Here is a 13,064-nt window from a genome sequence, read left to right as displayed (position 1 = left end):
TACTGATATAACCTTTGTGTTTTTATTTCTGTCATGAGCTTGATGCTGTTATGTGCCGCTCACTCTCCATCAAAGCATCTAAAAGGTCTCCGAACCAGAATCCCAGTGCATGTGGACTTTGTATAAATAATAAATGCGTGCTCCACAAAGGGCCCGGCTTCAGACAGCATGCGGCACACACCGCGGTGCACCTCCAGAGGTGGAAAGGACAGATAGGCTAGAATGCCGCCACGCAGCGGGACCCTCTTTATCCCCTCACCCAAGCTAACACGAGACACTTTATAGTTTTGTCCAGTGAAACATCAAAGTTAGGTCACATGTACACGTGAGACCTTGACGCCCACAACACACACGCATAGAGTAATATCAACATAACACGTCTCCCAGTACAGTGTTTCTACTCAATACTGTAAGGCCTAATGAGCACAGCCAAGCAATGAGTCTTTCTTAATTAACATGTGTGGCCAGACAGGAATAGCATGAGGAATAATTCAATAGCTTGACTACCCTCGAGAGTTCTCTTCTGAGAAGTACTACAATTAGAAAAGGAACACAGACGGAGATGTCTAGAACCATTTCAGCATTTTGCACAAATCAGATTGTTGTTAAGAGTCTGGCAATTTCTTATTTGCATTACTATAAATAGAGAGCTCTAAAACGGCACTTCCATTGCCTTCTTTCTTTTTCTGTAAACCATTAAGCCTTTGGATCAAATCAGTTTTTGATCAAATCAGGCACGTTTTATGCCGTCCTCTTTAAATCCCATCAGGTGGATAAGAGGAGCTCAGTGGGCGACAGTTCTTGCTTCACGACTCTCTGATAAACAAACAAAATGTTCACACACACCTCCGACTATATTACATTTTAAACTGATGAAACAGAAAATCACTTCCAAAGCCCCAGCGAATACCACCATCCGCCGTATTATTGACCTGATCGCCAAGTTGCTTAGCAACAACACTCGGTATCTTTCAGACAACAGAGTCTTCCCGCAGATACTCTCACTTCTGCCTAGTAACACACGACAGGGGGATTTTACTACTACTACACAGAGCTGCATGTGATTTACAGAGAATCTGAGGTTCTTCTTTTTAGAAACACACGACTTTATGGCAGCGTAAATGAATTGGCAGTCCACGTCCACATTTAACACTAGTTTTCTGTGTAAGGCAAGTTAATTACAAAAGCTTATTATCCTGCTGCTGTTTGTTGGTTAATTTGGGGATTGACTCACTGCTGAGTTTTAAAAGGAATCCTCCAGAATACTGTGGTGACGCATAAACGCCGAGTTGGTAGAAGAATTTCCGTTGCACACTTTGGATCTTCTGCAGTAAAATGAGCTAGAAAATCTAAGTATGCCCGCCAGGGGGAGGAAATAAAAATCCAAACAAAAGAATGAAAAGCCCATGAGTGGGTGGCAGAGGCTTTCAGTCTTTTGTTTCAGTTGCAGACTGAGCCAGGGAAACAAATTTGTCCATTCCCAGCTCTCTTCCTTTTTCTGAAAGTACAGTAGCAGGCCCCTACCCCCTCCTCCCCCTCCTCCCCCTCCTCCTCCTACCCTGCTATTATTTCTGCTGATATAAGTCCCCGACATTTGTGGAGAGAAGGGAGGTGCACGGGGAGATGCATTATTGAACAATGTCAGGAGCTAAGATTAGAAACAGCGGAGTGCGGCTGCAGCACAAGTGCCAGGCGGGGAGTCTCTAAAGATAGAAAGGTCATATATCACTGACACGGTGGACAGACGAGGTGCTATTATATCCGCCATAAGTCCTGGTGCCGTTTTCTGCTTGATCTGCAGCGAATGTAACTGCAAGTTCTCATTGTGCGATGTAGATGAGAGGGAAGGAAGGAGAGCAGATTGAGTCTTAGGTGGGAGTAATGCAGACATCCAGCGCGGCGTGTGATGGATTGTCATTTTGTCATTTAGTCTGAATACCCAGGGGAAATCTGTTCCTCCACTTGAGCTATTTTTAGCCGGGATCGTTTTCTAATGTTGTGCTGCAGCACAGACAAATAAAGCTGCTTTAAAAATCCTAATGTCTTCGAAGATCATTAGTTTATTCTGTACTCGTGGCGACATTGAAACAGCTGTAAATCGAAAGCAAATCAATGCAAGTAAATCAATTGTACCCAGTGTTGTGATGCACTGAAGGTCTTTATATAACAGGCAGCTTCTCTCACTGATGTGCTACAAGTGGAACCTCTCTGTCTCACAACGCTGCCCCTGGTAGATCTTATGCAAGCTCCTGCCTCGCCTTCCTTGCAAACCTGAGAGTCCCCAAACAGCCGTTCTCACACAACAATAAAACATTTTCTTCCAGTGAGTCTAAGAATAGAGAAGGACGCGATATTATTAGTTGTCTCACAGACAGATCGTAGATGTTGTTCTTAGGAAAGTGTGGGTGGCACTCTTGCGCTTGGCTGCGAGTTATTTCACAGCAGGTTATGTAACGACGTGGCGAGCCCCGTCTTTGATACACCGGTGTTAGAGAGCCCGAGTCTTGTGACACAATCACACGAGAGAACATTGCAGTCGGTCTTTGAACATTACGTTTCTTGGTCGCATTAGCAACACAAGTTGTTCTATTAATGTCCTAGCGAGGTCACTCGCATACCAAACATCAGCGGCGCCTCGTGCACAAAGACATTTCCTGGAAGCTGTAGCTGTCCGCCTGCACTTGTTGCTCTCACAGAGGCAGCGAGAATCGTTGGTGATTCAGTCGATGGTAGTTTAAAAGCGCCCAGGATTTTTACTGAGCATTTTTATGTGCCAAAAAGTTTTTATTTCACTTTATTCTGTTTGGTTTGAATAAATATACCATTCTCTCCTTTGGGATGCTTCACAGTTTTAGATAAAATGTGGGTGGAATATAGAGAGGCTTCCTAGAACACGGACTTGCCTTCGGTAAACAGCATTACACCCAAACAGTCTCCTCAGAGAAGCCGCAGATTGCTCAAGATAAATCAAGTCTGTACAGAAGCATCAGGTAATCCAAATAGGTTCAATTTTTTCACCCCACCTCCGCCTACTCTTAGGCATTATGTAACCGAGGCAATATACAGTAGGTTTAGCATACAAAAAAATATGTTCATGCCCAGATCTGTCATGAAGGTGCATTGTTGCGCTGTGGAAATTGTTCACTGCAGAGATTTGAGCTAGAAGGATCAGCAAGCGGGATAAAAAAAGCTCTGTAACTGACACGAAACATGTATCATATAACCTGGCTGTTCAAAATCGACCAAGATAACGAGGTTGATTCCAATTATTCTAACAGGTAGCGATCGATTGCTTACTTGGCAAGTTTCATCTCAATCTGCTGGCGTATTTCCTGGCGCTCCTGGTCGCTCCTGGCCGGGAAGATGTTCCTGTCCTCCAGCTCCTGCTTGCTGGGCCTGTTTCGTAGTTTGACAGCCAGCAACTCCTTCCTTAGCCTGCGAGGAAGTGTGCCTGCAACCACGCATACACGCATCAAAACTCAGAAGACTCAAATGAGCCTTTGTGGACTCTTGGATATCTTAACAATATGCAAAGACATACTTTAGAGTGAACTAATTTGTGGCTCCCAGTCCTTAGTTTTAATAACACCAGGGGCTGCTTAATTTCAACGAACATCCACACTAACCGATCACTGTTTATTTGGAAGTATTTGAGCAGAGACACATTTCTGGTGTAACACGCCACTAGGATTTCATTACGGGACGTGATTCGACATTGCTGTTACTGTTGAGTCCATCTCCACATAAAGCCCACCCAAAAGATTGGATCTTTGCCGGAGCATATTCATTTCCCAACGGAGAGATTCCAGACCAACTTTCCAGCTAATTTACGTTACCACTTTCTACTTTCTTCTCTTAGGTTTAGGTTGAGATGTTTGCTTCCATATTATTGTATGACCCACCAACTTTATGTGTAACTTCCAAGGCTGAATTACTAACCATGCAAAACACATAATTGGGAATGTGAGGCATTATTGAGAGCTTCTTCTCATAGAGGGGCCAAAATGAAGACGTGAAAAATGTTGTTACAAGACTTGATTCTACAAATTTGAATCATTTCAATCAGTTTTTTAGTGCCTCTTCATAACGTTATTAAACATGAACATGCAGCCGCAGCAACTTTAGCATCATCATAAGGAGTTGAGCTTCATTTATTATTATTAATGTAAGCCTAATGTTTACTCTTTTAGTTCTGTTTTGGTCTCTACCATCTAAAGGAACTATCTGGTGTTAATATGGTGAATCTTAACACTTTATGGGGCGAGGAACCATATCTGGTAACTTCAGGACACATTTTAAATTGCGTCCCTGTGCCTCTCTGTGATGTTTAGAAGCCTGTGGTTTTCACCCATCCAATCAGTGAAGATCAAGGAAACGTTCTCAGGTCAAATCAGTGTCAAATGCAGACTGCACCACCTCTGCATGAACGCTGAACATAACTGCTTTATTAGGTACCACGAAGAAGTGTCCTAATGTTGTCTAATGTGATAATGTGTATGTCGACAAGTGCCTGAATCAGCACTTATGTTCTAATGGTCTAAATGCATGTTTACATTTGTTTACCACTTAAGGGCAAGGAACCTTATATGGTAACTTCATTGACCTCGATTTTCTACGTGAAAAAAAAAAAGTCTTCTTATGCCCTAGAATTGGAATTTCCAAGCATTTCATTGAGTGCCCTTTAAAGGGTTAATCTGTTGATCTGTGGTTTGGTGTTGAACAGGTAGTGTGTCATACATCCATGCTGTGACTTTATAGAGCACTGTGGTGAAAACAGCTGCCTACTTGGAAGCAACGCTGAGAGGAACACTGACTATTAGTTGTGAAACTTAGGTGACATTTCTGTCTGGGTACGTCACTATGGCCAAACCCTGTCATATTACACATGATCATATGACCCATTGTTAACAGACAGATGTGGAGCATTAAAGTTTGCAAATTCCCAAACTCAAGTTCTTTGTAATTAAATTCTACAAACTATCTGCCTCAGCAGTGCAGCATATTAAGGCAAATGTACAAATCTCAACTTCATTGTCATTGTTTCAAATTAAAAACCATTATGTGCAATGCAGACCGTGAATATCTGAATATCCGCTCTGAATTAAACGTTTGAGCCCTTCGACGCACCAGAGATGACGGAGTCATTCCAGCCTTCCAGGTCGTTGGGGAGGCCAGAGGTGTTGGAGAAGCACTGGTCCAGCCGCACGTTCTCCTTGTTCTCCTCCGCCTCCTTCTTGGGCCAGTCGGACCCTCCGCCCCCGATGCAGCCGAGCCCCAGTGACGACGGGTGCTGGTTCTCAGAGCTGCAGGAGCGAGAGAGCCGTCCGTCGGAGCACCACAGCCGCGGAGGTGAGCCCTGCTCACACCCTTCATGGACGCTGAGGGAGGGGGGCAAATATAGTGTTAATGTTGGAGATTAAAAAAAATAAATAAATGATATGTGGATGATGATTTATAGATGGCATTTCTCAAAGCTTAAAAGGGCATTTTTGAGTTACATGTTTAATGAACCTTGAATGAAAGTCAAATATTTGTAAACTCAGCAGGGCGTAACAGCAGTTTTCTGCATTTAAAATAAGAAAGTGGGAAGCAACAAAATTGAAAACCCTGCAGCACTTCAAAACTGATGCCAAGAGTCGACCTTTTATTTAAACAGACCCACGGGTCAGCTCAAAAACTCACCTCTCCTGCCTGTTCTTGGAAGCGAAGGCTCTCTGCAGCTCCTCCATAATACAGCTAGGGGGCATAGGAGGGTGCATCATATTACCTAGATGCGGGGACCCCGACTGGTTGGCCAGCGGCCCTCTCAGCGGCAGGGGGATTGAAGCCAGGCTTTCTGTTGCCCTGGGCGGAGGCTCCTTGGGGAGGTAGGAGTTGGGCAGGTGAGTGGGGAGTGACACGGGGCCCGAATCTGAGAGGAGGTAAACGCAGATGGTTAATTCACAGGATCTTTCGCTGTTGCACTGTCCTAATATCTGTTAGCAGAGGAAGGGTGCTGAGCTGAAGGTCTGGAAGCACATTGACTTGTGAGAGATCTAGATTTTCTCCTATAAACCTCTTAAACTCTTTCAATTCAACATATAAGTGTTGAGTGTTTGATCTAATGTTTTCACAAGCTTAAGGATTAGTGAAACAATGAATATAAGTACCAAAACGGATAATGTTTTAACCACATATGTAGCTGCCACTTCAAAATGACCGTTACTCAACCTCTGAGCACTCACCATCTCCGGTACTCAGCTGGGGCAAAAGTTTTGGAGGTACTTGTGGTGGGGAAGTTCCTGAAGGAATCTCCTCCTCTGATCTCTCTTCCATCTGTTCACCCATGTCCTGCAGCCCCTCAGGTAGATCCCCAGCAGGGTGCAACTCCTCCACTCCTTCCTCCTCCGGCGGCGGCGCATTCTCCTCCGACCGCTCGCAGTCCTGGAGAGGGGCGGCCGCTGGAGGACGTTAAAGAAGAAATGTAAGCTTTACTGCTCAGAGTATAACGTGACCGTTCTGGTTGTAATCCCTCGTATAAGGAGCCCTTATGCACCAGTTTCTTTGGAGACAGGTTACAGTTGATGTGAATTGTGAAGAGTGATAGTTTGAATAGAAATTCCTGATGCTGTCTTTCTGAATAGTGAGCAGTATGAACACATTTGGTGGTAACAAGCGCCATGCATTTCCTAAATGTCCCCTATTGTGCTGATTTTTGTGCACACAAGTACACGTTATAGATCTCTGATGAACGATGAGCATGTTGCACAGTATTTAATAGTCTTTGCTGCCCTCTGATGGTGCGTGTGTAGAAAATTGGTTCAGGCGTACGCTCATAGGCCACTTCATTAGGTACACCAGTGAAAATGAATGCTAATATAACAGCCCTGCACTAAAGCTTATCTTCACGAAGGTTCTGGTATTTGTCATTTATGTGAAATAACAGAGAGAGCTGTTGATTCAACTGTGTTTTCACTGTGTTGTGTTGTACTGACACGGCAGGATTGTCCTAACCTGGTGGCGGATGCTCCTCCTCTGGACCCAGGTATTCCACACTGCTGACCGTGAGGTTCGGATGCAAAGGCCCCCCAAATCCTCCGAGCAAGAGCGCGCCATCCGAGCAGCAGCCCTGAGTCGGGGAGCCCGGGCCGTGGCATAGAAGACCACTGGATAATGCTACATCTGTGGATGGAGAAAAGAATGAGTCGGTGAACGTGAGAAGATCGGTTCGTGTGAAAATACAAACACACGTCTGTTAAATAATACACCCATCAAACAGTTTCATTTAAGCCAGGTCGGTTTAATCCAGGATTCTTTTCAACGTATCAGTATGCAGCCCTTGAATAGCCACGGTGTCTATATAGAGTTAGAGGACTGGACACTGATGTGACCATCTGGGATTTTCCTAAATGACATTCACTCTTTAAGTCACCTTTAGTCAACGGCACTCTCCATTACCGCAAGAGCATCACATTAAGCCTTGTGATCAGCACATGTAATGCAGCTTTTAGAAGTGGACACGCAAGGTGAGTGGGAAAGAAATCAATATTAATATTCATCAACTTTAAATAGATTGTGTGGAGGTTTATTTTACAGCTTTTTGTGTGGTGTAGACTGAGCTCACGTTTTTTGGTGTGTCACTATTACACACGTGTTACAGAGCCAACAAACGGTGGAAACTCCTACAACGCTTGCACTTTACACCGATCAAGCGTAACATTATGACCACCTTTCCTAATATTGTCCTGGTCTCCCTTGTGTCTCTAAAACAGTTGTGACTCATCAGAGAATGGACATGGGCCTTCTGAGGGTGTCCTGTGGTGTCTGGCAACAGGATGTTGTTAGTGGGGGCCTTTGGGTCCTATATGGGTTGAGGGGAGGGCTCTCTGTGGATCATCCCACAGATACTTGATCAGTTTGGGATCTAGTGAATTTGGAGGCCAGGTCAACACCTTGTGCTGTTCGTCATGTTTTTTTGAGTTGCTCCTGTGTCAGGCTGCATCCGGCTGCCATCAAGGAGTGTCATTGATATGGGGTGGGGGCGCCTGGTCTGGTTTCCCATCAGAACATTGTATTGTCACAAGATGGTCAATGTTATTCACATCTCCTGTCAGTGGTTTTAATGTTGTGGCTGATCAGTGTATGGAACAACCTTATTTGCTAGTAGCCATCATATGAGTCCTAGACAGCACACTCAGAAGGCTTTTAAAGATACTTACAGCTGTCGTGAACATATCTCCAGAACCCACACTGCTCGCTCTAAGCAAAATATTGTAGTCACTCAGCCACTCATTTCAGAAACAGCAACATTCAATGTGTCAGTGCTTCCAGCTTTTTAATAGAAATTATTTTGAACTGTGCTTCAGTGTGGCTTCAGGAGATAAAATAGTCTGTAAAACTCTCTGATAAATGCATCGTTTAAGTGATGCAGACTGCCTCAATTCAAACCGTTCGAGCAGGACGTGCCACATCTTCTCACCCAAACCGTCTCATTATCTTTCGCTAACCTGATTCATTAGGAGAGATGAGGACAAGTGTGTGTGTGTGTGTGTGTGTGTGTGTGTGGGTGTGTGTGTGTGTATTTGGGACCTGGAAATGTAATCAGCCCCTTCACCCTCCGTCCAAACACCCCGCCGCCTACCTGTGGAACTCTGCTTGAGCTTCTCGTTTTTCTTTTTCCTCCACTTCCAGGGCTTGAAGATGCGCCCCAGGGTGGCCAGCTTGCTGTTGCGTCGGATGGGTGGAGTGTGCACGCTGCTCACCAGGCAACCCGTTCTCAGCACCCTCTGCTGGTCCAGCACCTCTACTGCGGCGACAGTGGAGACAACGGAAGAAGCCCGGAGGAGGGTCGACAGGAGGATGAGTAGGGGGAGGGGAGGGACGGGAGGGGTGTGTGGTTGAAACGGGATCACAAACGTCAAAAGTGAAGGAAAAGTGGAGGGAGATGGAGGCAGGTGAACGTGCCAAAAGTAGGTGAAAGGGGACCCAGAAAGAGGTGGGGGAAGAGAGAAACAGTGGCCCAATTAGTACGCTCACCTTACTGAATAAACCATGATGGAGTCCAAGTGCTGTGAACAGATTGAATTAGAAAGACTAATTTGATCAAGGCACACTCACTCACTCACTGTGAATCCCCTCCCTCTTATGTCATATATCAAAATAAATACCTCACAGCATCCATTTTTTTAAGGGGGGATATGAAAACACACACAGACAGCCAAATAAGAATACACAAGATGCATTTCCCTGGAGATTAACAGGTGTGTCAGCCTTGCTGCTTCCTCAGAAACAGGGCTGACTGCTGCAAGGTGGCAGCCTTCCTTTTTCTAATACTGCTCCTCTGCTACACATATACCTGCATGTGTGTGTGTGTGTGTATATATATATATATATATATATATATATATATATATATATATATATATATATATATATATAGACATGCAATAACATGCATATTATTTGTCGCAACTCATCTTCCACAGTGCATGTTAGCCGCGTTTCTTTCCACCTGCAAAGCCACAATCATCTGGACGCGCTTTTGCCTGTTTACGTTGCTCACGACGGATGCTGTCTGAACCCCTTGCTCCCATGTTTTTGCCATATTCAAAAAACAAAAATATTTTTTCCCTCTATTTTTGGAATCCCATTAGTTTCCACAAAGTGCTTGCTGATTTTCTGGGGTTACACATAAAATTAAAATACGCAGAAGCTTAAAAGCACTCAAACGTACCGTAGACGTGAGAAAATAAATGAGCTCATCTTGCAGGTGAAATATTTACTTGTGAAATCAAATTAAGGTACATTTAAACTATTTTTTAAGAAAGACATTCATTTAAAAGTGTGGGATACAGCTGATTTAGTTTAACAATTGACTAATACGAATGAAGTTAAATGGAGTAGCAATCTGCAAATCTAACTCCATGATATTAATTTGTCCACTGTGATTGATGAGCTGTCCCCGTGCACTGTGCTTCTTCCCCTGCCCCTCCTCTCTGTCTTTACAGGAAACTTATATTTGAATGAATGATGTGACTGTGACTCATATCAGCAAAGTGTGGGCCTACAGATTCATGTGCGCACATTGCGTATGGGTTGCCTGTGGAGAGCCAAGAAAGCGGAAGTGCACGGTGCATGCCATGTATTTGAGATATTTGAGCGCTACATACGTCAGTGTGACAGAAATGAAGCCGTGTCCGCCTTCACACGTCTGATATCTTTGTTTAAACAATCAGCTGAGGAGTGGGAGGCGGCAGGGATTTGTGGTGGAGGGAGAGGGGGGATTTGCAGAGAGGTTCAGGGTGTGATGTGGAGCGCAGTGATGGAGGAGGGACGATACAGCTGACTCTGTTTCATGCTTTTTTCCTTTTTTTTTTTTGCAACCCTTGCTTCTTCCCTGAAGCACATGGGCAAGGAGTAGAAGGCGGAGGGGGGGTGTCGGTGATTGGGGGAGGAGTGGAGGAAAGGAGAGGAGAAAGAAATAAGGAGAAAGGGGGTGAAGCAATGAAATGATAGGGAAAAGGGGGGGATTGAGAACAGAGGGAAACAAACATGAAAGAAAAAGAGGAAGAGCTGGAAAGAAAGAATTTGGGAGGAAATTATTGTGGAGCGGGTGGAAAAAATGGGGAAAGCAGAAGAGAGGAAAGTAAGAAGAGGCAAGAGAGAGAAATGGAAGGAGACGTAAAGGAGAATTGATGAGATGAAAGGATATAATTTCTAATCTGGGTGCTTGACCCCTCAGAGTTCCTGAAAACAGGTCAGTTGACCATGTACACCCATCATCATCATCACTGCTCTCACACATGCAGTGTGGCAGACGTGGCGCCGCGCGCAGAATCCAGGTCAAGCTTGAAGGAAACGCACCCGGTCGCTCAGAGAGAGAAAAAAAAAAAAAAAGCTTAAAAGAAGGAGAGGGGGAGCAGGAGGAGTAGAGGAGTCTGTGTATGGGGGGCAGAGAGAGAGAGAGAGTGTGTGGAGACAGAGAAGGGAAAGGGAGAGGAGGTGGGGTCAGGCCCGCTCCTGTTGCCATGGCGACCACATCCAGATGCTGCCGCAGCAGCGGGATCCAGGGGGAGGAGCGAGTCAGGCTGTAGCTTAGAGGAGAGGAGGGGAGGGGTAGAGGAGATGGAGAGGAGAGGAGCCCCCAACGCAGACACTGCCACATCTAAAGCCAGTGGCTGCACCCAGTGCATTGTGGGTAGGCGGTGAAGCCACATGGAGGACGAGATCCGTCTGCGTTTTGAAAAGAGGGAAGGAGATGGGAGGGAGGGAGGGAGGAAACAAGAGAGGGGGGATTCCAGGGAGAAGAGGCAAGAAGAAGAAGAAGAAGAGATGGGAGGGGGCTGTTGCTATACGGAAGAGCTTGCAGGAGAATCTGGCCTTGTCCAATCACGGAGCAGCTATTTATAATGCATATCAAGTAACTCTTCATTTTTCATAGAAGGGGTGGTTATTCAGAGAAAAATGACAGGAGTCTGGACAGAGACCAGGATTTAGGTGAAAACACTTGCATGCACATGGAGATTTATTTTATCCGCTGGATGAGGATGTATCGAAACGTGTGTCAGATGAGCATGAATGGACTACACGCACCATGTGGCGATGATGTGCAATTCTAATTAATATGCTAATACAAATAGGATTTATTAAATCCATGTGTCATGCGTATGCAGTGGACCCGTAGTCTGATCGCTGCACAAAAACACAGTCCTCTCCAACACACGTCTGTGTGCAGGGCGATTCCAATCAGGTGGTGGTCCCACGACTTTAAACTCCCTACACACACACACAAAAAAACCACAATATGACTTTAAAATGACCTCAGGAACCCAGGTAAGTATAACCTACGCCTGCTGAACTCCACGCTGCATTAGTGCAGTTTGAACTCAAATGATTTAACACTGAAGTAAAGTGGGCAATAAGATAATGTGACTTGGCAAGAAAACTAAAACAGAGCGTATTAGTGTGCCACCAGGGACCACACCCCACTTAACCAGCTTGTCAGCACATTCAGGAGCATAAGATCTCTCCCCCACACACACACACACACACACACACACACACACACACACACACACACACAGACACACACTGAGCACATCCCCCTCCCAGGAGCACAAAGTGAGAGCTAACCATTATCTTCTGTTAAGAGATAGGTAGTCTGAAAATAAAAAAGCTTTAAAACTTAAAATAAAATACTGTATCAGTCTTTGCTGTTCTGCTATTACACTGACAACGACAAAGGCAAAGAATGTGAGCGAGCACTGAATACGACTCTGGGTCTGCGTGCGACCTCTTCATATTTTGTAATGAAAGGAATTCACACAGAGTAGTAGGATGATATCAGTGGCATAGTTTCAGCCGTGAGGTTGCATGAGGCAAAGCCTTGCTTTGCTGAATCACCTGATGAACTGATCTAATGAGTGTTTAAAGCTCGCTCTGCAGCATTAAAAACAAATCAGAATAAAACAACAATCCACTGTTATTACAGTAGTTCTCTGAGGTACATCAGACACAATCAGATGCCTGGAATAGCAATCCAGAAAACACTCAGCGGTGAGTCAGTACAGGCACGTGCACAGAACTTCTACTCTTTTCTACGCTGATCTTTTAGCTCAGGCAGATGATTTAGTGATATTCTCCTCATAGTTGATCATATTTTCATCAGTTGGTTCACCATTTTGGTCCTTACTCTCTCTCTCTCTGTCATTATTGGTCAGAGGCTCCAGTCTCAAGGTGTGAACAGGGGTGAAACTTGATGTGAAGATGGTGTTTCCTCTTTGAGACCATCTGTCTTCTCTGGCTAAAATGTGGACGTTGTTGTCTTCAAAAGAGTGTCCTTTGTCCTTTCACCTGAAGGCGCTTATGCCTAGCTACGCCTTGTAGAGTCCAATTGCTCTTGATTCAGCTTTTTTTGGATATATGATCTATGGCAGGGGTGTCAAACTCATTTTAGGGGGCCATATGCAGCCCAATTTGATCTCAAGCGGGCCAGACCATAATAGCATAACCTATAAGTAACGACAACTCCAGATTTTTTTCCCATTTGTTTTAGTGCAAAGAAGAAGAGAATGTTTACATTTAAT

General features: G+C 44.8%; 1 protein-coding gene across 1 annotated transcript in view; it reads right to left on the bottom strand.

Annotated features, from left to right (window-relative positions):
* The window catches only part of phactr3a (phosphatase and actin regulator 3a), a gene marked incomplete at its 5' end in the record, with an annotated part of 32,327 nt that overhangs the window by 2,047 nt on the left and 17,216 nt on the right, over nt 1–13,064 (bottom strand). The window contains 6 exons of the mRNA XM_084553545.1: nt 3,298–3,451; nt 5,128–5,378; nt 5,683–5,911; nt 6,225–6,440; nt 6,994–7,161; nt 8,621–8,785. Coding sequence (XP_084409671.1) covers nt 3,298–3,451; nt 5,128–5,378; nt 5,683–5,911; nt 6,225–6,440; nt 6,994–7,161; nt 8,621–8,785 — 1,183 coding nt within the window. The remainder of the gene's footprint in view (nt 1–3,297; nt 3,452–5,127; nt 5,379–5,682; nt 5,912–6,224; nt 6,441–6,993; nt 7,162–8,620; nt 8,786–13,064) is intronic.

Source organism: Chelon labrosus (genome assembly GCF_963514085.1).
Source record: "Chelon labrosus genome assembly, chromosome: 10".
Classification (NCBI taxonomy): domain Eukaryota; kingdom Metazoa; phylum Chordata; class Actinopteri; order Mugiliformes; family Mugilidae; genus Chelon; species Chelon labrosus.
This window is presented reverse-complemented; position numbering and strand designations above follow the sequence as displayed.